Source organism: Lepisosteus oculatus, chromosome 21 (assembly GCF_040954835.1).
Source record: "Lepisosteus oculatus isolate fLepOcu1 chromosome 21, fLepOcu1.hap2, whole genome shotgun sequence".
NCBI lineage: Eukaryota > Metazoa > Chordata > Actinopteri > Semionotiformes > Lepisosteidae > Lepisosteus > Lepisosteus oculatus.
Genome location: NC_090716.1, coordinates 4209626 through 4231440, shown reverse-complemented (window position 1 = coordinate 4231440; position 21815 = coordinate 4209626). Strand labels below are relative to the sequence as shown.

The following is a 21815-nucleotide window of genomic DNA, read 5'->3' as shown; positions in this document are numbered from 1 at the left end:
GCTTACGCAAACCACGCCTTCTGGATCAGCTCAGCCCTCTCATAGGAGAAATGTAATTCTGCTGGAGTCTCTGCTTGCAGGCTGCCTGGAGTCAGAGTTGTCACCCCAAATGTGTTATATTGCATGGGACACAACATAATCATTAATGCAGATTATTTCTATAGAAAATAGAAGATTAAACCAAAGAGGAGATCTCCCAAGAGCTCAGATCTCCCCCTGCACTCCTGCATCCCTGAGACTGTAACCTCTCTGCAGAGCGCTTTGGTTTAGACTTCAGATCAGTCACAATGAATACGTTCTTCAAAACAAAATTTGATATTTCAATACAAAGCTCCTAAATTATTTTTAAAGATTAATTTATTCCAGTAAGTCTTTATTTATTTTCTTGTCAAAGGATTGAACATGGCTCCACTCCCTCCAAAAAAGTGATTTTTATATTTTTGACATGCTGCAGAAAAAACAAACAGTTTGGTCGTTCTGAGTGGAAGCTTGAAGGTGTTGATTTGACATAGTTCTGAATAACTCTGATGAAGGAACAATTCAGTCGAAGATGACAAAAATGTGAAAATCCATCATATGAGCTAAGTGATTGAATCTTTTGTCCAATGATTAAAGATCGGTAGCTTTAAGGAGCTGAGCTGAAATTCAGTGAACGGCATTAAACAACAAATTCTAAAAAAATGAAGACTGAGAAATGATTGATCTCATTGAGAATATAATAATGAATTAACTATAGAGAAATACAAACTAGAAATATGAAAACATCATGTATATCAATACCAGTCATTGAAAATAATGGACAACAAATTATAGAAAAACAGCATATTTCATATTAAAATTAAAAAAACAACTCCACCGTACTAATTCTAGCCAAAAGTCAAAACATACATTTAAGCCTTACAATAGTGTATTTTGTCTGTTGTAACATATATGAAACATTGTACATGATGACTATAAAGCAAATTTGTGAATTCACTAGTACTTTACATGTCTGCTTAAAAAAAGTCTCTGAATAAAAAGGTGTTGCTGTTCAGGCACATTTGCAGACGAGCCAAGGAGAGCATTTGGTTGAGAGGAAGGAAATGTAAAAAGTTCGTCTCAAAACCAACACTTCATTGCAAAGCTCACTGCGCACACTGCACTCTAACCCTTAATCATTTGCCTTCCTTGTGTTCTTTATACTGAATATACCACTATCAGATTGACCTCTCCAAAGCCGATATTTCTTCAGTAGTATGTGGAGGTATTTAATGAGAAAAGAATAATAATGCCACTGGGTGAGAACCAGCAGAGTGCTGATAATGTTCACTGTTTCAACAGAGATAGAGAGGTGCAAATTGCTTGCTCGATTGTTCCACTGTGTGGGGGGAACACACGTTTTTGCAATTTGTCCTGCTAGTCAATGCAAAACTCAGTGGCTTATAGGCTCCCAAGCATAGTATAATATATACAGCATATAATTACACAACAGCACCAACACAAAAGGAGGCACAACAGCTGAAGAAGGGAACTTGCATGTAATGACAGAATAATTAAAAAAAATCCACTAAAGTTAAAGGTGATCCAGAGCATGTCTTCTGGGAAACAGTTATCTTAGCCATCAGTGAATCATCTCTCTGCTCTTCCAATTGAATGCCCCCGCACCAAACCCAGAGTTTGGGAGTTCTCATTTGCAGATAGCCTGACAGCTGTCAGAAACGAGCCCCCCCCTCCATTCCTGTGAGCGCGGCTGTCCGCGGAAACGCTCCAAATAAAGACACAAGAAGAAAGACGCCGTCCCTTTTCAAGACGGCGCTTCTGAAAAACAAAGAACGAAATCCAAAAATTCATGTCCTTTTTTTCACCAGCTTGATTTTTTTCCTGGTATAAAATAAAAAGAAGGGGACAGTAACGAAATGAGTTTCCAGCACCGAGCTGTCGCTCGGCCTCGTTACGCTTGCGATCCCCGTTTGAGAGCCGTCCGTCTTTACGCGCGTCTCCAGGAGTGTCCTGGTGCCCTCGCTGCCTCGGCCCAGACAGCAGTGCCTTCCCCGCCTGGCGCCCTCTTTTAGGGGGTTGTGGGACGGGGAGTGGAGGGCGTCAGTGTTGTCCTGAACCCAAACGAAGGGGCTTCCCTCTCCGCTCACACGAACCCGGGCTTCACGGAGGAGCGCCGGCATCTCGGACAGCCCTTCGTCCCGTTCGACTGCAAACACCTGCGCGACGGAAAACACGCACTGCAGCAGCAAAGCCAATAAACCGGTCAAGACAGGAGTTAAACACTCATTCTTCACTGGTGCAACATCTCGGCAGGTTTTCGGGGCCTCGCTCGGGTCCCCTGGCCAGCGCGCCACGATCGCGCGTGGGGTAAGGAGGCTCGGCAGGTGGTGGGCGCCGGGGGGCGCGGCCCAGGCGGTGGGGTACCTACTTCAAGTGGAAGACGTGGGAGCAGGGCAGGGCCTGCAGCTGCTGGTTCCTCTCCCCGATGGACTCGCCACACATGCCGCAGTAGAGCTCCAGCTCCTCCACGCACTCCAGGAACTTCACCACCTGCTCCCGCAGCTGCTCCTGCTGCTCCCGGGAGCGGAATATCCTCTCGCTGAGGCAGTGCACCTTCAGGACGCAGAGCTGGGGGAACAGCGACGGCACGCCTCAGCGCAGCCCCAGACCTCCTCCGCCGCAACACGCACGCAGCGCCCCCTGCTGGAGGGGGGAGCCGGCAGCCGGGCTCCCCGTGGCGTTGGGTCTCGATGTTAACGCGCGCACAATCCCTTACGCGCACCTAATCATCTAATTCGTCGAGTGGGTGCCGTGGGCTCACCGCGTTTTTATACCTGGGGTGGAGAGGCACGGTCCTGCACAGCCACAGCCCAGCAGGGCTGAGGGGGCACCTTCATGACATCAGATGCTAAACTCTTGGAAGCGCTCTGTTTTGACCACATAATCCAGGTCCATAAACCTGGGCAATTTAAATATTCAAGGTCCACAGCTGGCCACTCCTCCTCTCGTTGAACCTACCAGCTAAACTGATAAAAAAAAAAACACATCTTCCAACTCCCTACAAACTGATAATTACACGGGGGGCCTACTGTGTGTGACCTGCTGGACCATGACTCTCCACGTCCTGGATCAGAGCCACCCCTGATTCATACTGCAGATTTGCTTTGCTGTCTTTTGCCAAAAGTTTGGATCATGCTTTTCCCTGCCCTGTGGTTTTCCTGCGAAGTCACAGTGCCCTGCTGCTACAGCGCTTACACAGATTCAAGAAGCAAGCAGCCAACAATACCACCATCGGGCTTTTCTGACGGTACTGCGGTACAACTAAAGGTGCCGTTTCCCCTCCGGGATTACAGTAAAAATCACTGACGTTGAAGCAGCAGGAAGTGGTCACGTGTAAAAACACCGTACCTTGTTCCCCACTCCTTCTGAAAGTTCCTGAGCCCTCTGAAGAGCATCAAGAGCCTGAGGGGAGAAAACAGAGGCGGTACATCATGACCCAGCACCACTAGTGCGACCGGGTGACAACTGTTGGGCACTGCAGACAATTTCTCAGACCGGTTATTAAATCTCTCTCACAAAATACGTTCATTGATGGTATATAACATTTTTACAGATTTCGAATGCAGCACTAAATCGTGAACTTTGTACACAGGCTGTAAGTCGCAAAACCACTGGTCTCAACACGGGCGAGAGCGAGAGTTCACAAGAGCCAAGACGTGGTGCAGCCCTTCCTGCTCTCTCGGCCCTGTAACGATCAATGTACTGTGATGTACGAGCGAATAAGTACGGAACATGGCACTACGCATATCTGGAAATTTAATCTATTTTATTATGTACAGTAATAATTTGGCAGTTTTACAAGGTACTGAGTGGATTTTACTTTAATTGTGGTTTGAAATGCACTTATCAGTGCTGATTCTTTCTGACCCTGAAATATAAAAATAGGGTGGCGGTTCCCCTTTAATGCAGCTTCCCTGCGTGCTCTCTGAAGAATAAAATAAAAAGAAGGATAGTTCCAAGACTGGTGAAGCATGTTTTAGGATGCAGCTAAAGCAGCCTGTGGACTATTTAGGTCACACATTGCGTATACAATCCAGCCCAGAACAAAGCAGCACCGTAAAACCCTTACTGGGTATACAGAACGACAGCTCTGCAAGCAGTGTGGTGCAAGGCAGCCAGTGCTTGACTACATCTAGGTCAGGTTAAGACAGCTCAGGCAAGGAGCGTTTCTTTTACAGAAAGCGTGGGATTATATGACAGTCTATATTCAGGACTGTATTTTATGCAAATCCCCAATATTCCAGCCACAGGTTTTTAGCTACAGGCTCTTGGGTGCCGACAGCAGCAGATTCTGCAGGCTGACAGTAGGAAGACGATCCACTGATACAGTACCTTGTCCAGGTCCTTCTGCAGAAGCCAGCACTTTGCCACGCCCAGATAGATGTGCGCCTGTCCCAGGCGATTGCCAATTTCTGTCATGATGCACATCGAGGACTCGTAACGAGGGAATGCTTTCTTGAAGAGAGAAACAGACGGGGAGGCGCTAATACGGATCAGAGCGTAAACCCGGGATTAAAGGTTCCTGCTTCTTTTGCCTTACGAGTTCCTGACAAGTAAAGCTGTGAGGATTACTCGGCACAGCCTGAGCTAGATTTCAGAAGACCACAAGACACAGGTGGGCAGGAGGTCAAAGGCCACTGTGGCCATGAGCAAAACAAGGACACAATCCCAGAACCCCCCAGGTCTGAGGACTCCCAGCCTGACACCAGATCGTAGGTGCTCCCTCCTCCTCTATGAAGGAGACCAGAGCTGCCTCTGATGCAGGGCCAAACCTTGGCTTCTTAGGCCACCAGGGGGCCCCCACAATGTGCAACACAACATGTTTTTTTAATCGGCACCTTCTAATGTGAACCCCCCAAAAATCCCTCCAGTGGCTCCATCTGTTGCTTTTGTGCTACTCTAGGCTATCTGCTAGTTATAAATGATAATACAGTATTATGAGCTGTGAATGTAAGTGCAGTACTTTATTTCTTTGCCGTAAAATGACTATAGCAGTGTGGTTTCAGCTGCTGCTACAGGAATGCTGCACAGTAAGAATGTTTGTGGTGGGAGCTGATCACACTAGTCTATGTGCAAACTGTGATCTGAAGGGGCCCCTTTCCAAGATCTGGCCTAGGCCCCTCAAAAAGCGAGGGTCTGGTGTCACAGGGCACGTCGCCACGGGTGGGAAACTGGGTCACAAGCGCTGCCCTGCACATCGAAATCTCTCGTTGTCTCTGCGCCCCGGACACCGGGCAGGAGCCTACCTCCACATTGCTCCGGCTCCTGTGAATGTCGGCGAAGTTCAGCAGGCAGAGGGCCTGCAGGGGGCGGTCGCTGTGCTGCAGGGCGATCTTCATCGACTCCTGGAAAGGACACGGAGACACAGACACTGACCCCAGGTTTGAGCCCGGGCGGGGCAGGAGAGCTGGGGAGCTCAAACATGGTCAGCGGTGCTCATTGTACTGCAAGGTGAAGATACACTGGGAGCACACCACCCTAAAACTGGGTGTTTTGTGCCCGAAACGCTCCTTCCTGGGACAAGTGGAAAGGTAATCCTCTTCTTCTGCCTTCTTTTCTCTACTCTGTCTTAAGACCTTGGCAAACGACATCAGGTGTCTATATGAGCTCGTTAGGCACGCACCGTATATCAGTCAGTGCGGAGCAGTGGCTCTGTGCCTCAGGATCTGCGCCTGTGACTGGAAGGTTGCCGGTTCAAATCCTGCAGCCGGCAGAGGAATCCAACTCTGTTGGGCCCCTGAGCAAGGCCCTTAACCCCAACTGCTCCAGGGGGTGCTGTACAATGGCTGACCCTGTGCTCTGACCCCAAGCTTCTCTCCCTGTCTGTATGTTTGTGTCTCATGCAGAGCAAGCTGGGGTATGTGAAAAGATGAATTCCTAATGCAAGAAATTGTATAGGGCTAATAAAGATGATCATTATCATCAGTCAGTGTGGACAGGACCGAACACTCACTGTCTTGACAATCCCTCTGTTAATGACCTGACAGATTTCAGCCCAGTTCTGTGGAGGTCGTGTGTGTGGAGATGACCTGACTTTGAACTCCCCGCCTTAACAGTCCTCTCAGGATCCTCTGTGGCATAGCATAGGCTCCGGAGTGGCACGCTTTTGCACTCATGTGTGAATCAATCTCTCTCGACATTTCCTGGTGCCTGTGCACGGACAATGCAGAGGCCGTAGGTGGAAAAACAGGACTCACGGGATTCACAAAAGGATTAAAAAATCATTTTCAGGAAACGGGCTTGGTCTGGTTTATTGTTGTCTGGAATATGAGATGCGGTAGAGGACAGAGTTGTTCAAATGCAGTTTTTAAAATCGATCAGTATCTGGGGATTTTTATTTCTTTTCTGTAAGTTGTTACAGACTCCAGGCTTGATCAGAAAGGTGTTAATGATAATTGCATTGTCCTCTATTAGACATTGGTCCTCTACCATAAAAAAACGAATTAACAATGAATTTCGAAAACAAAACAGAATTAAAACTTAACTAAATCAATAATCCAAGAAATTTCTAATATGAAATCAGTATTTTTATAGTTAATTATTCACGTAAACTACACGTTACCGTTGTCCGCAGTAAACAAGCACGTGGTGTATGATTTGAAAAACGAAAAGAAAGTTTTTTTTGTTTATGTGGTGAAGACATGATTCTTTCCATGCATAATCAGAAAGGACCTGTGAGCAAGAAACTTGTTAAAAATAATCACAATGCTGTGCTTTCACTTTTAAACGCCTGAAGGTCGTTTTGAGGAGGGGGGGGGGTCGGAAAACAAAATATTTTTGATCATTTTGATCTTTAAACCTTGTGTCTGTCTGAAGATTGTGTGATTAAATCCCACCCGATTGTCGGATTATTCCGCAGAACGCGAGTGGAGAACACGATTCGTTTGAGCCAGTTCAGCCTCATCGCCACCAGAGGGCAGTAAAATTCAAGAAAGAGCAGGAATGTACTGATTCTGCAGCAGCCGACAACTGGCGCATACTCGTTGTATCCCCGGTCCACAAAAAGAGCTTCATTTAATTAGGGTGGTTAAATACGCAAGTTTTAGAAATGCCCTGTAGAATTTGCACAGCTCCTTTAAATATAGCACTTAATATAATGCAATTTAAGACACGCTGTCATGCAGAACAATGTTAGTAACATGACATACAGAATGTTAAGAAGCTGAACCCAGAATCCTAAAATAGTTGCCTTTCTTAATTGCTGGAATCAGTCGTTAGGAAGGACTACCGGTGTAACTATACAGTATTTTAAGACATTTTCTGAGGTTTTCCACTTGTAAAACGTGTGTTCGTATTGCTGCTGTTTCTCACGTTGTCGTCTCGCACTTTCTTCAACTTCACCAGCCACGCTTTCCCATGATTTCACCGCGTTTTTTCCCCGTTTCTAACATGATCGTTAGGGGCCTCGTTTTAATAATGGCACTCGACGCACCCCGTCTCCAAACATCGTCCGGCGCAAAACGAGTTTGAAGTTGTTACACGGTGTAGCAATTAATAGCCATCCCACTGCCACGTCTCAGGTTCATATCTAAAAATACGAGCTATGTTCACACTAGCCTGACGCTCCAATTCACCCCAACGGAGAGGGAGAAGGTGTGGACCGTTTGGGACACGGCGCCCGAACAGGACGGTCCAAGGCAAGTGTAGCTTAGCAAGTGCTTCTGGATTTTCCTGTATTTAGTGACTGCGTCTAAAAGAGAAATATACGAGAAGAAGAAAAAGATTATTTTCCCGAAGAAAATCCCCGGGAGTCCAGAGATCAGGAACACGTCCAATCCAGGAAAATGAATTTTAATTAAAGCAAGCGCGCCGGGGGTACAGAAGGCTCAGCGCGCCCGCAGTTTACCGAATACCGAGTCAACTCCAGCTCCTCTTCAGAATCCCGGCGGCTAGACGGAGGATGTGTTTCTGGCAACTGGCAGGACAGACCTTAAGCCCGTCTGTAATCAGATCTGCTCGGCTCCCTCGTCTATTTAAACCGCTTGTGCCAGATCTCTCCACAGCTGCGTCAACAGAGCGCTCGCTGCCGCGGCCCGTACTGCGGCAGTACGGGTGAAGAGCGGTGCGCTCCTGTGGCGAGGTGGCTTTTACCGTCTGGGTTTGGGGGGAGAGATCCCAGCTCCTGTCGCGCAGGCTGTGCAAAGCCCCTTCGGACCGATCCTAACAAATGCCGTTTGAAACTTAGTGTTTTATTTATCTTTTGTTTTGTAGCGTTTAAGACGCTTCTTTTACTGACCAAACTGGTTTCAAAAGGTCAGTAGTCGAGGCTGAATGAATCCGGCAAACCACGAGCGCTGCAGCAGCGGTCGGCAGCGCGTTTTCCAGATTCTGCTCGAAACAGAAGCGGTTTAAAACAAGGGGAGAAGGTCAATTTGTGGTCCAACAGGAACATTGTAATTAGACACAGGGCTCTTTAGACAGTGACGCTTTCTAAAAAAGAACTTGCGATGGACGAAAATAACTTGCGATCCCGGACCACTGCCGGAGACCCACTTGTGTCTTTTCAGTAAAATATCACGCTGTTACACCAACCCAGTGACAACGAGCTTCATTTCAGCTGTTGTTCCTGAGAGTACCGGGGCCTCCTCTCCATTACTCAAGTGTCCGGTTCTGAATGGACGGGGCACTTGTGTGTAGGAAGGGGTATTTTTATCTTTTCGGGGGGTAGAGTGTATTATGAAACAGGAGCCTAATGACAACTGCATCTGTCCATGTCAGTTTGCTCCGCACACAAGAGGAGCACAGCGCAGGGCAGCGAGGAGGTGACTGGTGAGTGAATGACATGATTAAGTTGGAGTGAAGGGGGATTAAGGTAACGGATTCTGCAAAGACACCCACCACACAGCTCAGACTGAAGAGGCAAGTGTGTTATGTTGTTGTTATTATTAGGCTGTGGCTATCTTGAAAGAGGACAGTGCATGTGACCGATCAGAGATGGGGATTATTAGGAGGCCATGACTGGTAAAAGCTAGAGGGAAAGTTGGCCAGGATGTCGGAGTAACACTGTTACTCTTTTGGAGAAACAAAAAGGTGGAGCAGTGGCTCTGTGGCTCAGGATCTGTGCCTGTGGCTGGAAGGTTGCTGGTTCAAATCCCGCTGCCAGCAGAGGAATCCTACTCCGTTGGGCCCCTGAGCAAGGCCCTTCACCCCAACTGCTCCAGGGGCGCTGTACAATGGCTGACCCTGTGCTCTGACCCCAAGCTTCTCTCCCTGTCTGTGTGTCTGTCTGTGTGTCTTATGGAGAGCAAGTTGAGGTATGCGAAAAGATGAATTCCTAATGCAAGAAATTGTATATGGCCAATAAAGTGATCTCTCTTACCTTATAACCTGGAATTTTTAATGACCACAGAGAGTCAGGACCTCGGTTTTATGTGTCATCCGAAGAACGGCGTCTTTTAACAGTATAGCGTCCCCGTCACTATACAAGAGCATTAGGACCTGCACAGACCACAGGGTGAGCGCCCCCTACTGGCCCACTAACACCTCTTCCAGCAGCAGCCTTAGTTTCTCCCACTCAGATACTGACCAGGCTCACACCTGCTGAGCTCCAGTGGGCTGCCAGCTGGGAGCTGCAGGTTGATACAGCTGCTGGCGACACTGTACGTAGGGAGGAACGTGCTCTGACACAGGAACACTGCTGGGGCGCGCTGAAGGGTGGCTGTCGTGTGACCGCGGCCGCGCGGACCCCTACCTCACAGCACTCCATGGCGTCCGGGAGGCGGCCCAGTTTCCTGTAGGCGACCGCCATGTGGTACTGGCTCATGGCCCGGTACTTCAGGCTCCAGCCCTTGCCGTAATCGTTCACCAGCTCCGCCGCTTTGCACGGGAAGAACAGGGCTTTCTCGTAGTCCTGCGGGAGGGGAGAGAGCCCAGGGAGTGAGGGCGAACGAGGGAGCTCTCCTACAGCCGACACGCAGCAGATAGACGTCTAGAGTCTTGTAGCGGTTCAGGCGGGGAGCTGCGTCAGCATGCGTAGGCTGCAGAGGAACAAGTAATAGGTTTATTCCCTGCTGAAAAAAAGAAGAAAGAAAACACAACGTTTCGTCCATGGTGTGAGCACACCCAAGAGCCTTCACACCTGAAGAAGCCTCCACGGCCGAAATGTTGTGTTTTCTTTCTTCTTTTTTTCAGCATGGAATAAACCTATTACTTGTTCCTGTAGAGTCTTATAGGTCAAGCCACGGGAGAGCAGCAAGGCTTACAACCCCAGCTTCTTTTATTCTCAATTACTTTTGGATTTCACAGGGCGATACCACTGCAAATAGCAGGAAGAGGCATTTCCGATTCCCCACGCAGGTATTGTTGACACTGAATGAAACCTTAGTGAGCGCAAAGACAGGGATGATAAGACACCTGAGATATCCCCTGGAAGATCACAACAAGCTTGTCTGCTGCGTATTCAGCGAGACCTGAGCTCTCTGCAAGGCGCCGTTCTTCAGTGCTCTTCAGGCCTGCGTGCAGACGGGTAAGCTTGTGGGGCCTGGGCCTGCGGGCCGCGAACTGAGCAGTGCTTGTGTGCTCAAGGATGAGCTCCGTCTTGCACCGAGACAGCTGATGACTGAACTGAGAGCTCCGAGGAATCAGAGAGCATTGTTGAGCCACCTGTCTGCCCTCTTTGTTTTGCTCTCGGAATTAAACAGATTGGAGCACGCCGGTTGCTTTTCTGTAAAATCGCAAAGGGAAGGCTCTGAGACATGTTTTGTTTTGGCTGGCCTCCATTCCTTTACCTTAACAGAGTGCCTTCTGTGTTCACAAGGGTGCTCTGCTATCCCCCCACTGTGCCAAGGCATGCTGGCTGGGATAACTGGCATCTCTAAATTGTCCCTGGGCGCAGGGTGGCCATTTGTCTGGGTTTATGCCAGACAACCCAGATTTTAGAGGCTTTGTCCTCTGTGATGCGAAGCCAGATATGCACTTATCCTCCTTTTGGGAGACTCGCAAACTGTTACCCCAGAACGGGACAACTTTGTTTGATTGAACAAACTTGCTCATATTATTGGTTAAAGCATTTATTTAATGAAGCGCAGGTTTGTACTGGTCCTACAAATGGCAACAAAGGCCATATTTGGCTTTTTCCTGTGCCTGTATCAACACGTTGGGGTGCAGCCACTAAGGTGATCAGATCAGTCATTACATTGATGTCTATTAACTTCCCTATATGCCAATAACGAAAAACGTCATTCAACCCATGGTGGTCAAAAGAACAGACATTTCTAACTAACAGTAGAAGGGGTGACCTTCTTGCATTCTGCTGTGACACACACTTTAGCAGCCAGAAGAAGGAAAATGTCATTAAAGAAGCATAAAGTTGCAAAACAAAATCACTATCCTCTGCTGTCTGGGTGTCTTTGTTGGCCACCCTGACTGTGTGCCCTGGAACAGACTCAACCCCTGCCCTGTGCTCCAGGCTGCCACTACTAATAATGGCAGGACAGAATAATATCATCACGACCTGTTTTTCTGAGAATGATGTCTTTCAGTTTCCTTCCACCATCTCTCCCTGGGGGTGGAAACATACCCATTTTCAACCTTTCTTTCTGAATGAGTTTTCCCTGCGATGGAAATGCAGGTGTCTCATCTTAGAGGAAGGATCAGATGATCAAGGCCAAAGTCTGGCAGAGTTATCTTCTGTAGGGGCTGCAATTTCCAGACTTTCACTTTCTACTTCAACAATATGCAGTACAATGTTGAGTACACTTCATCGTTTAAAGCATTTACAATCAGCTATTATTGCACACATACCCAGTTTGCCCAGTTTTTTTGTATTTCATGTTGTATGCTGCTGAGACCAAGATAAAGACATGGATGTCAAATCTTCTCCATAGAAGCTTTTACTAAAACCTGCCTGCTGTAATATGTGGTGTCACCCTGTAGCAGTGACCCTAGAGCACACTGAGGAAGGCTGGTGTTAAAAAAGAGCTCCCATCTTTCCTGTCTTCCTGTTTTAATAGGAGTGAAAATAAGAAGGGTATTCTTGTAGGGAAATGTTCCGTTTAGACTTTAATATGTGGCTGCGAAACGAAACAACTATGTGTCATGTGTGAGATTCACAGAGCCACGCAGAGCTCAGGTCTTTAACTCCACTGTGAAATCAATTAACTGTGAAGCCCTGATTAGCACCAAAGCAGACATTGACAGATCACTCCCTGAGATCTGGGACGTCACATTGGGAGTTTCGAAGGAAAGGCCAAAGCCAAGAATCGGTTTGATTAAGCATCTAGCAGGGAGCAATTCCCCCTTGTTAAAACAAAATATCAGACTGCAGAACAGAATCCAAAATACAATAACAGAATTATTTGACAGCTTCGGTTTTTTATATATTTTTAGTGACTGAAAGAAAGGTGACCTGTAAATCATGTATTGCTAATTTATTACCAAAACACAGCTTTTTAAATCAAAATAGTTATACCTACAGTACATATATACCTTATAGATCTAAACATCTATATTTATGTACATCTAATATATGTTTTTTGTATAGATGCAAATAGATATAAAATATGCCTGCATACAGGTCTATGCATACTTTTTATCATAGGTCCAAATATCTGTAATATATATCTGCATACAAGTTTATGCAGGACCAACTAGCTATAATATATACTTGCATATATACAGTAGCTGCATACAGATCTACAGTATATAGATTTTATAGGTCCAAATACCTATAACACCTGTATACAACTATATATATACCTTATAGGTCTAAATCTACTGTATACCTGTACCCAGGTCTGTATGTACCTTACAGGTGCACACACCTATAATCTACTGTATACCTGTACCCAGGCCTGTATGTACCTTACAGGTGCACACACCTATAATCTACTGTATATCTGTACCCAGGTCTGTATGTACCTTACAGGTGCACACACCTATAATCTACTGTATACCTGTACCCAGGCCTGTATGTACCTTACAGGTGCACACACCTATAATCTACTGTATACCTTTACCCAGGCCTGTATGTACCTTACAGGTGCACATACCTTGAGCTGGACGTAGAAGCTGCCCAGGCTGCAGCAGACTCGACACTCCAGCATCTTGTCGTCGTTGTTGTGGGCGTAGCGCAGCGCCTTCTCGTAGCTCTCCAGGGCCTTCTGGAACACGCTGAGGCCCAGGAAGGCGTTGCCCATGCTGAGGCACACCTGGCCGTTCAGCTGCAGGCTGATGGTGGTGCCCTGCATGTTCAGGCAGGTCTTGCAGTACGAGACAGTCTTCTGGAAGTCGCACAGCTTCTCGTTGCTCCGCGCGAGGTTGAGGTAGCCTTCAGTGAGGTAGTCCGGGTCCTCCATCTCCCGGGCCGTGTCGATCTGGGCCAGAGCGTACTGCAACACAAAGCACCACCGGCCTCACTCTCGTGCATGAGCTCCTTCCGGTGCAATCCCACGCCCTCCAAAGCACAGGCGTGGGATGCACAAAGCATCGGACAAAAACAAAAAAGGTTGCTGTGGAGAAAGATCTCTACAAAATCATCTGGTTCAATCTTATTGAGTTTCGTCTGTGAAAATATTTGTCTTTTCCTACCAAAAAAAAGAGATATCGCAGCACAATTACTCTAATGATGAGCTTACTTTGACATGAGGTGAACCCTGTTCAGACAAAGCAATGATCAGGAGCCCTGTGTTCTCTGGACCTTAGGCAGGTCTCTGCAGGTCCACAGATATCAGTGGTGCAATAGTCCACAGCCAACTAATGCTAGCAGAGAGCAGGCAAGCAGGCACAGCAGTTCCATGCAAGGCTGTAATCAGGCAATATGCACCACTCTCCTAAACCACATTTGTTCTGATTTAGCAGATGTGTTCAGGGAATTTGACAACTGGGATGTTGGGTTTAGTGTTGCGCCCAGTAGGTAGAGAAAGTAGTGGTTCAGTAACTTATACACAGAAAGAGACAGCGAATCAGCGGCAGAACGGGATGAAATAAGAACATCTTCTAGTGCCCCCTTTTTTTCCACCACTGGGATCACGCGACATCCTTACTGCAGTACCTGAACAAGAAACCAGCTCCTGCATCCTGACGGATGTGACGAGAGGCAGGTGGGAAAATGTGAAAGTGTGGTAAAGGCCACATCATGGAAAACACTTTCTGAACTTGCAGTGGAGCACATGTAGCCAGGAGGTGGCTGGATGTAAATCAGCCTGGGCCTGATCTAGTATTCTTGGCCTACAAACCCAATGAAATTTCTGCAAGTAAGCTTGACTCACCAAGACACATGAACTGAATTAGCTGAGGAATTCAGGACAAGGTACTATATCAAGCTCAGTTATAATCAGGTCTCCTCTTAAAGTCTGTGAGTTCCAAATTGGGGGCATTGGGAACTTATTGCATTACATCGTCTGTATAGTATAGTGACAGTGGAGGGAAGGAGCTCTGTGGAGGTACAGCACAGTAGAACAAGGTGCTTATATTGTTTTTCTGACTCCACACCAGGAGGGTTTCAAAGGATTTCCCATTTACAACGATCTGAGAGCCCTTCTTCACAGGGAACAATTCACTGGAGAATAGAGTTTCCAGAAAGGAAAGTTAAAAAAATAGTTTCTTGGAGAATACATCTCATACATTTCTTAGCAGATGTGAATGAAAAACAAAGACCCCCCACCACCAAAGAACACCCAGTCATGACCACAGGAGTCCAAAACATTAGGAATTGCTCAGATTCATATTGTTAGAAATGTATTCCTTGCTTGTGCAGTCTGACGTCTGTCCCTGGATCCAGTTCTGACAGGGCTCGCATTGTCTTTTACTAAAGCCTTTCCAATATATTCCAATATTCTGCCATTTCTTTACTCAGAAATACATGTACGCACAGAGAGGGTTTTATTGTCTGCCAGCACAATAACTCTGAACCCACTTGACATTTGCACTGATATAATCTGTCAGTGTGCATTGAAACAGATACTGTTTCTGTACAGATGACGGGCATGTACTGTATATGTACAGACTGCAGTTATTCAACGCTCCATGAAAATCTAATTCAGATCCCACAGATCTCTACGAAATCTGTTTTGTAACTTAAAACTTGCCAGTTTGAAAAAAATCCAAAGCTGAGCTCCTTTCCCCTGTGCCCAATGGAGGTAAAAGCACAAGAAGCAGGCGAGCTCTTGGCAGGAGTGTCTGTGCTTTGAAAGCCTGCCCATCTGACTGCTTGCACAGTTCTCATGGAGACAGTGAGAATCTACCTCCTTCTGAGGGTTTGACAGAGAGGACAGCCAGAAGTTGGGGGGAAAAAAAAGGATTCAGTATTAATAAAATGAGATCACTCAGTGCATGGACAGAGCACACAATGACAAGGTTTCTAAGGAAGCCAGTCGCTCCAGTATCTCAAATGAACTGAAAAACAAAGACAGTTTTGTGCTACCACTTAATACAAGGAGTTTAAAATCCCTCATTTTTCTAACAGGAAAGGAACTGCATTTCCCAGCCCCTGGGTTTCATGCTCAAATTCTTGTCATCATTGTGACATTCTTGAGTCTTTGTGTATTGAAGTGATAAAGGGTTTCTGATTTTTTTTCCCTTTATGATCAGTTACATGACCAATAGCAAAGGAAGAAACCCTCTGAGTGGGAAAAGGTTTCCATATGCTTTTCCATACGGGAGGAGGAGAGCAGCAATTGGTTCCGAATGAATGACAGACTTCCGAGAAGGATCGACCGGAGGATTAGTTTGGAGAAACGAGCGATGAAATTGATTTTGTGTCTGTTCGTTTTTCTGCTTGAGAGGCAGGGACTGTGGTGGTTGAGGAAAAGAGGACAGAGTTCAAATGTGTGGCGATTGTAATGGATGTGCTTTAGTACCGGAGGCGGCAGTACAGGTAATTTCTTACTTAGCCAATAAAAGGAGTTTAACCGAAGAAGAAAAGAGGAATGTTCATGAAACAGGGTTCTGGAAATTAACGTAGCATGCAGCGTCAGGTTAAGAACACATGAAAGATCAATGCTTTTTCTGCAGTTTGCAGTTGGTGTGTATATCAGAGGGAGAAAAATTCAGCTTGGAACAGAGTGTAGATAGAAGCACAGGGATGGTTCTCTTACCTTCAGCATCTCTTTGTATTTGCCCATCTCGGAGTGGGCCGTGATAAGACAGCCCAGAACCCTAAACTTCCCTCCTGGGTCAGAGGTCTTCTCCAGAACCTTCAGCCACACCTGCAGCGCTTTGTCAGTCTGGTTGGTCTGGTACAGGTGAAGGCCCTTCTCGATCTGCTGCTTGGTTTGGTCCTGGCCCATGTCTGCGCCAAACTGCCTCATAAAAATACTCATCCACTTGCGGCGTGGAAAGAAACGCAGACACTAGGGAGCAGGGTTCAGCCCGATATTGCCTTAGGGAACTCCACAGCTGAAAGAAAATAAAGAGCTCTTGCCACAGCTTTGTCAGGAAAGCACAAATCCCACTCATTCAGCTCAAGGGCGACAGAGAAACCAGATCTAGCGTTCAGGAATTAGCAGAGAGGTCTGGACAATCACGGTGCTTCCACAAGGAAGCCGGCGAAACTCCAGGTGGCCGAGCTCAGAGAGGAGGCCGACTGGCTCATGGCCCGTCGGAGGAATTAAGGGGACGGCTTCCTCCAAACCAGGCCTGAGTGCGACCCGCCTGGAAAGCCGGTGCTCACCGGGGCTGGAGGCGTTGGCATGGCGCGGCGCGGAGTGGCTCCTTCTCCCAGCCAGAGGAATGTCTTCTTTAGCAACTGCGCCCAGCTGTGCCCGTCACTCCAGGCCACATGTCTCGGCAGGAATCCAGCCCTGCCCTCTGCGAGGCCCAAGGTCGCAGTGCGACGCCCACAAAGTATCGCTTCCCCCACCCCCAGCCCCCCAGACCCCAACCCCACTGCTTTCCAAAGCCCCTCGGGCACCCCCACCCTGAACTCGCCGCCGCCGAAGCCCACCTGCTCGTGAGGAACAAGCGCCCGGCAGACCTGCGCGGTCGGAGGGGGGGGGGGGGGGCGGTCTTTGCTTTAAAACATGAAAACCGAGCCGCGAGGCTTCACAACACATGACCACAGGGCGCCCAGCATGCGGGAGCGCAGATTGACAGCACGCAGGCTCCTGGGCATCATCGTCAGCGACAGCTTCCTAGAATAGTTCACAAAGGCTTACGCCTTCTTGGGCTCAAATTACACTTCAGTGTTTTGAACAAGCTCTTTGACCTCTTTGGTCATTTAAATTAAATTTTGGACTCGGAGAGACGGCAAGCTGTTTTTTTTTTATCACCTCACGATGCACGAGGTGGGTCGCCACTGCTCCTGGAGCGCTCACAAGCTGAAGCCGTCAATGGGGAGGCACACTGGGCTCTTTGACAGAACTGCTCCAGCTTTGCAGGCTGGATTAAAGCACATAGTGCCCAGAAAAGCTGTTTGCTTAAACCTGCGGTATGTTCTTACACACCCCCCTCACCCGCTGCTGGAGGGAACGCTGCAGGGTTAAGTGTGCAGCAATTCAAGCGCAATGTATTGAAGCGCAATTCAAGCGCCCAGGGCGCTTCTCGAAAAGAGTAGGGGTGTAACCCCGGTGTCCTGGCCAAATTTCCCCCCTGGCCTTTACCCCATCATGGCCTCCTAATAATCCCCCTCTATGAATTGGCTACATTACTCTGCTCTCCTCCCCACTGATAGCTGATGTGTGGTGAGCGTTCTGGCGCACTATGGCTGCCGTCGCATCATCCAGGTGGGGCTGCACATTGGTGGTGGTGGAGGGGATCCCCATTCCCTGTAAAGCGCTTTGAGTGGAGTGTCCAGAAAAGCGCTATATAAGTGTAAGCAATTATTATTATTATTATAATGTTTTCTTACAGCGTTTAACAGAGAAGGGAGAGCGTGAGTTTACCATGATGATCCACATACTCCCTACAGAGGTCTAAAACGTATGATCTCTCCAGTGATGGGGGTCCTAGGACTGAGATAGCAGGAGCTGCGAGTAGTATAATCTCGATGCGGTTTCATGGCAAGATGCATAAAGACGTTTGAAGCTGAAGCTCATTTTTTATGTGGAATCCATACCGACGACTAACAATAAGTAACCAAAGATTGCTACAGCACGTTCTCTATGCCCCCAGTTTCCGTCGTTCTCGTCGCCTGGAAAGGGCACAGAAAAGGGAATGCAGGATATCAGCAGGGACCTTACAAAGCCGTTTCACCCGTTGCAAGTCAAGAATCTGACCCATTTTTCACACTCCCCATTAAAACTCCCCGGCGGTTTTTGGAAACTATTTCCAGGAACTGAAGAGCCCCGCTATGCCGGCTCGTTAGATTTGCACCTTAAAACTCCAGATATATGGGGAACAAATTCCGCTTCAGACCAACGAGCTCCGTAAATCACCCTGTCACTATCGCTTTAATGCCAACAGCTATATCGTGGTGTTATATCCTGCAGCTGCTCCCGAGCTTTTGTCATGAACAACAGGTTGCCCAACAGGAGCCGCGGGTCTCTCAGCGACATGTGCTCTGGCGCGGATCTCCGAGCTCGTGGGCCAGAGCCTTTGTTGTTGTGAAAGAAGATGCATCTTTTCCTGTGCCCGGACCATAAAGCAATAATTTAGTAACCCGACAAGGCAGATTATAACCCACGACAGAACAACAACAAAAAAAAAACTCAGCTGAGACACCTCATCAATACTGTGGCAAGATAACAAGAGCCAGTGTCATGCACGCTACGTCAGTGTCAGCAGATTCTGCCGTTTGCGCTGTGATCATGTTCCTTGAGCACACTCTGACTTTAAACTGTACTTTGATCATCTTGAAATTCTTCACATGCATGAGATATTATTAGAAAGGCTTTGAACTGCTCCTTAGAGCTATCGTAATTCCTGGTCAAAGCTAGAAAAATTCAAGTTCTATTTTGACGCTTCCTCTGGATTTTTTATATGGACAATCCATCATACAATTATAAACTTCATTTTTTTTCTGGTCATCTGTATTTTCATTTAATGCTCATTGAAATGTGTTCTATATATATTTTTTTATCTATCTTAGTGGGTAAGTAGTCTTACTAAGTCAATTACAAAATTCGTAAAATCAACACTGATGCAGAACTAGAAATCAGGGGAAACTGACAGCATATAATCACTCCCTGTCTGCACTGAGTAGCAGATGGCAGTCTTTACTTATAGATTGATATTCAAAAGCAACATAACTATTTACGCATGTTTTCAGAGAACTAAAGCATACTAATTTAGTGTACTGAGCACATGGTTCCAGCCTCATTTTGATCAATTGATTATTGGACAGCAAAGTTGAACTTCCACTGAAAACCAATAAATAAGTAAACGAAATAAACCCATGTGCCTAGTGATCCTAGAGAACAAGGCCCTTGTGCCAGCGGTATGTTGGAGGCTGGAATAAGACACCCCCTGTGGACTGACCAGCTCTCTTCAGCAGTCAAGGTGATGTGTAGACCATGCTACTGGGTGACACCGAGTCACACAGTTGTACAGAACATGGTGATTGTGTATGACAGGCCAATCAAGGTAGAGGTAAGAGACGGTCTGGGCAGGAGAGTGTAATCACCACAGAACATCAGAACAGACTGATGGCATCCTGAATGCATGAATCTAGAACGACAAAATCCAGGGAATTCCCTTACAGCTCTCGATGGGACATTCCAGAAGGACAACACCATGCATCTCTCGTGGGAGAAGAGACTGACCGTTACATCGCACATACTGAACGCTAGCCCCCTTGAACACCTGTGGGATGATCCGAAGGCACGTGCTCGTCAAGGCTCCCACAGGTGGGCTGATGGAAAGACCCCACAGGGCAGCACGAGCAGCCGTGAAGCTGTACAGCACTAGAGCAGCGCAGGTAAGGCTTCCAACAGTGGCTGCTAACATGTGACATGCAGAGTGAATTCCCTGTTCAGCCACGTTGATGACACTCTTCACCCAGGCTAATGAACTTACCTAGGCCAACTCCGACGCAGAGCTGCCTCTTCACAGGGCTCGAATCGGACATTCGAGACAACTGTGGGGAGTTGGCATGCTCTGCACGCGGCAGCGAGGGCTTTTTCGTTTGCTCCTGCAGTCCGAACAATTCCTAAGATTATTTGCCTTGTGTAAGATGCCCCCTGGATGTGTGAAGAGAGGTCTCTGCCCTACACTGGACTGGTGCCCTCTCCAAGGGGTCCCTTCACTTGCTCCAGCTCTCACCTCTGCTCTGAACTAAGCAGTTAAGTAGATGGTTTATTCAATAAAATGTTGTGGCACCTCCTATAAAAAAAATCAATTTTTCATTTATTTGTTGCAACAGACTCATAAGTGATAGGTTTATTAAGCCACTCAGTATATAAAAGCTAAGCTTGCCCAGCACACAATATTCCAAATGAACATTTCATGCTGAGCTATCAGAACCTTTATGCTTTATCTCATGGGTAAGGCTAAAGTGCTTTTGGCATCTCGGATCATAAACACTACTTTATACTTTTCTGCTGTCACTGTATTCATGAGGAGTTTTGTGTATCGCACGAGTTCAGGACCAAGGAGCAGAAAAGCTGTAAATATTCAGATTTCAACAAAAAAGCTAAAAACATCGGCCCTTAGTGGCAATTCAGCAGGGTCTTAACCTGCAACACTTTCCACCCATCAGCGCGATAACTTCACAGCACAGGGTTCAATCCCAGGATGCGTTAAGTGTCAAGTCAGCAGTCGTGAGCGAACAGTTCTCCGGAGAGTAGCCTGAGGACAAGGGAGCAAAAAGGAGAAGCCAGTCCTGCTTCAGCATTCATTTCCCATTGCCAATCAGAACAGCTGGAACCGGTGCAGTGTGCAGGGCAGGCCATACCTATCGAGAGCTGGAGTGTCATCGATGCAACAAGGCAGCAACGGCGACAGAGCCACGCTCCTCAACAGCCACGAGTGCATGCACACCAGAAATCTGCACCAACGGTGAACAACAATAACGGGTCTCATCTCGACAGATCTCAAGGCAGCCACCCCCACCGCCACCACCTGTAAATAACTCACCTCAGCAGGGCCAGTCGGGACAGTTGCTTAGTGTTTGTCTGCACCAGTTCCGAGTTCAGAAGAAATACTTACACCCTGTGGCACGACCACGCAACTCAAGGGGGGGGGGGGGGGGGCTTTTGTCTGCACGAACCTCTCGACAAACTGGGCAGAGAGCACAAGCGCACACAGGAGGACAAAGTGCACAGGTGGGGGCGGTCGTGGCTCCAGGCTCATCGCTGGAAAGCTGTGGGTCCGAAGCCCAGGCGAGCTGATGCCGTTGTACCCTTCTGCACGGTACTTCACCTGAATCGCACCAGTAAAATACACAGCTGTATCAATGGGATGCAAGCCGCTCTGGATAAGTTAGTAATCAGGAATAACTCCCTCTGGATGCTATGGAAAAAGCGGAGGGGCAGGGGCAAAACGGCCTCGGATGTTTTCGGAAATGCCCCCCGTTGGGGTAAGATATCCCTCTCTGCCGCTCCACCAAAACGCACGCTGAAGAAAATAGGAAGAAACACGAACGTGCCAAAAAGAGGAGGAATTTCTTTGACGTGTTGAAAGTCTGTGGGCTGCAGTGTGCATTTCTATTTTAAGAAACGATAACCTGATGAGATGGGGCTTTTTTTTTTTTGCATCTTGGACCACCTGTCAAATCCTCTGCCTTCTGTCGGGCCCAGCTCTTTCATGAATTTACAGCTTCAAATTGCAAGAAATTGTTCCTCTCACCCTGGGCTCCAGAGCCGCAGAATACAGATGAATGAGCCTAAAAAAAACTTGCTTCCTTCAAAGGCTATTCTTTATAAGAACTGTGTAATGTGCACGTGTATTTTTAAATTGGGAAC

At 47.4% G+C, this 21815-nt stretch overlaps 1 protein-coding gene across 1 annotated transcript; it reads right to left on the bottom strand.

Moving 5' to 3' along the window:
• Window positions 1-339: 339 nt before the first annotated feature.
• rapsn (receptor-associated protein of the synapse, 43kD) lies at window positions 340-16865 on the bottom strand. Its single transcript, XM_069181636.1, has 9 exons — window positions 16649-16865; window positions 16074-16374; window positions 13029-13367; window positions 9731-9889; window positions 5286-5384; window positions 4372-4494; window positions 3388-3441; window positions 2408-2607; window positions 340-2195 (listed from the first exon to the last, which is right to left on the bottom strand). Exons 2-9 carry the CDS (start codon window positions 16296-16298, stop codon window positions 2123-2125), a joined length of 1272 nt encoding a protein of 423 aa, XP_069037737.1. The 5' UTR covers window positions 16299-16374; window positions 16649-16865; the 3' UTR covers window positions 340-2122.
• Window positions 16866-21815: the final 4950 nt, after the last annotated feature.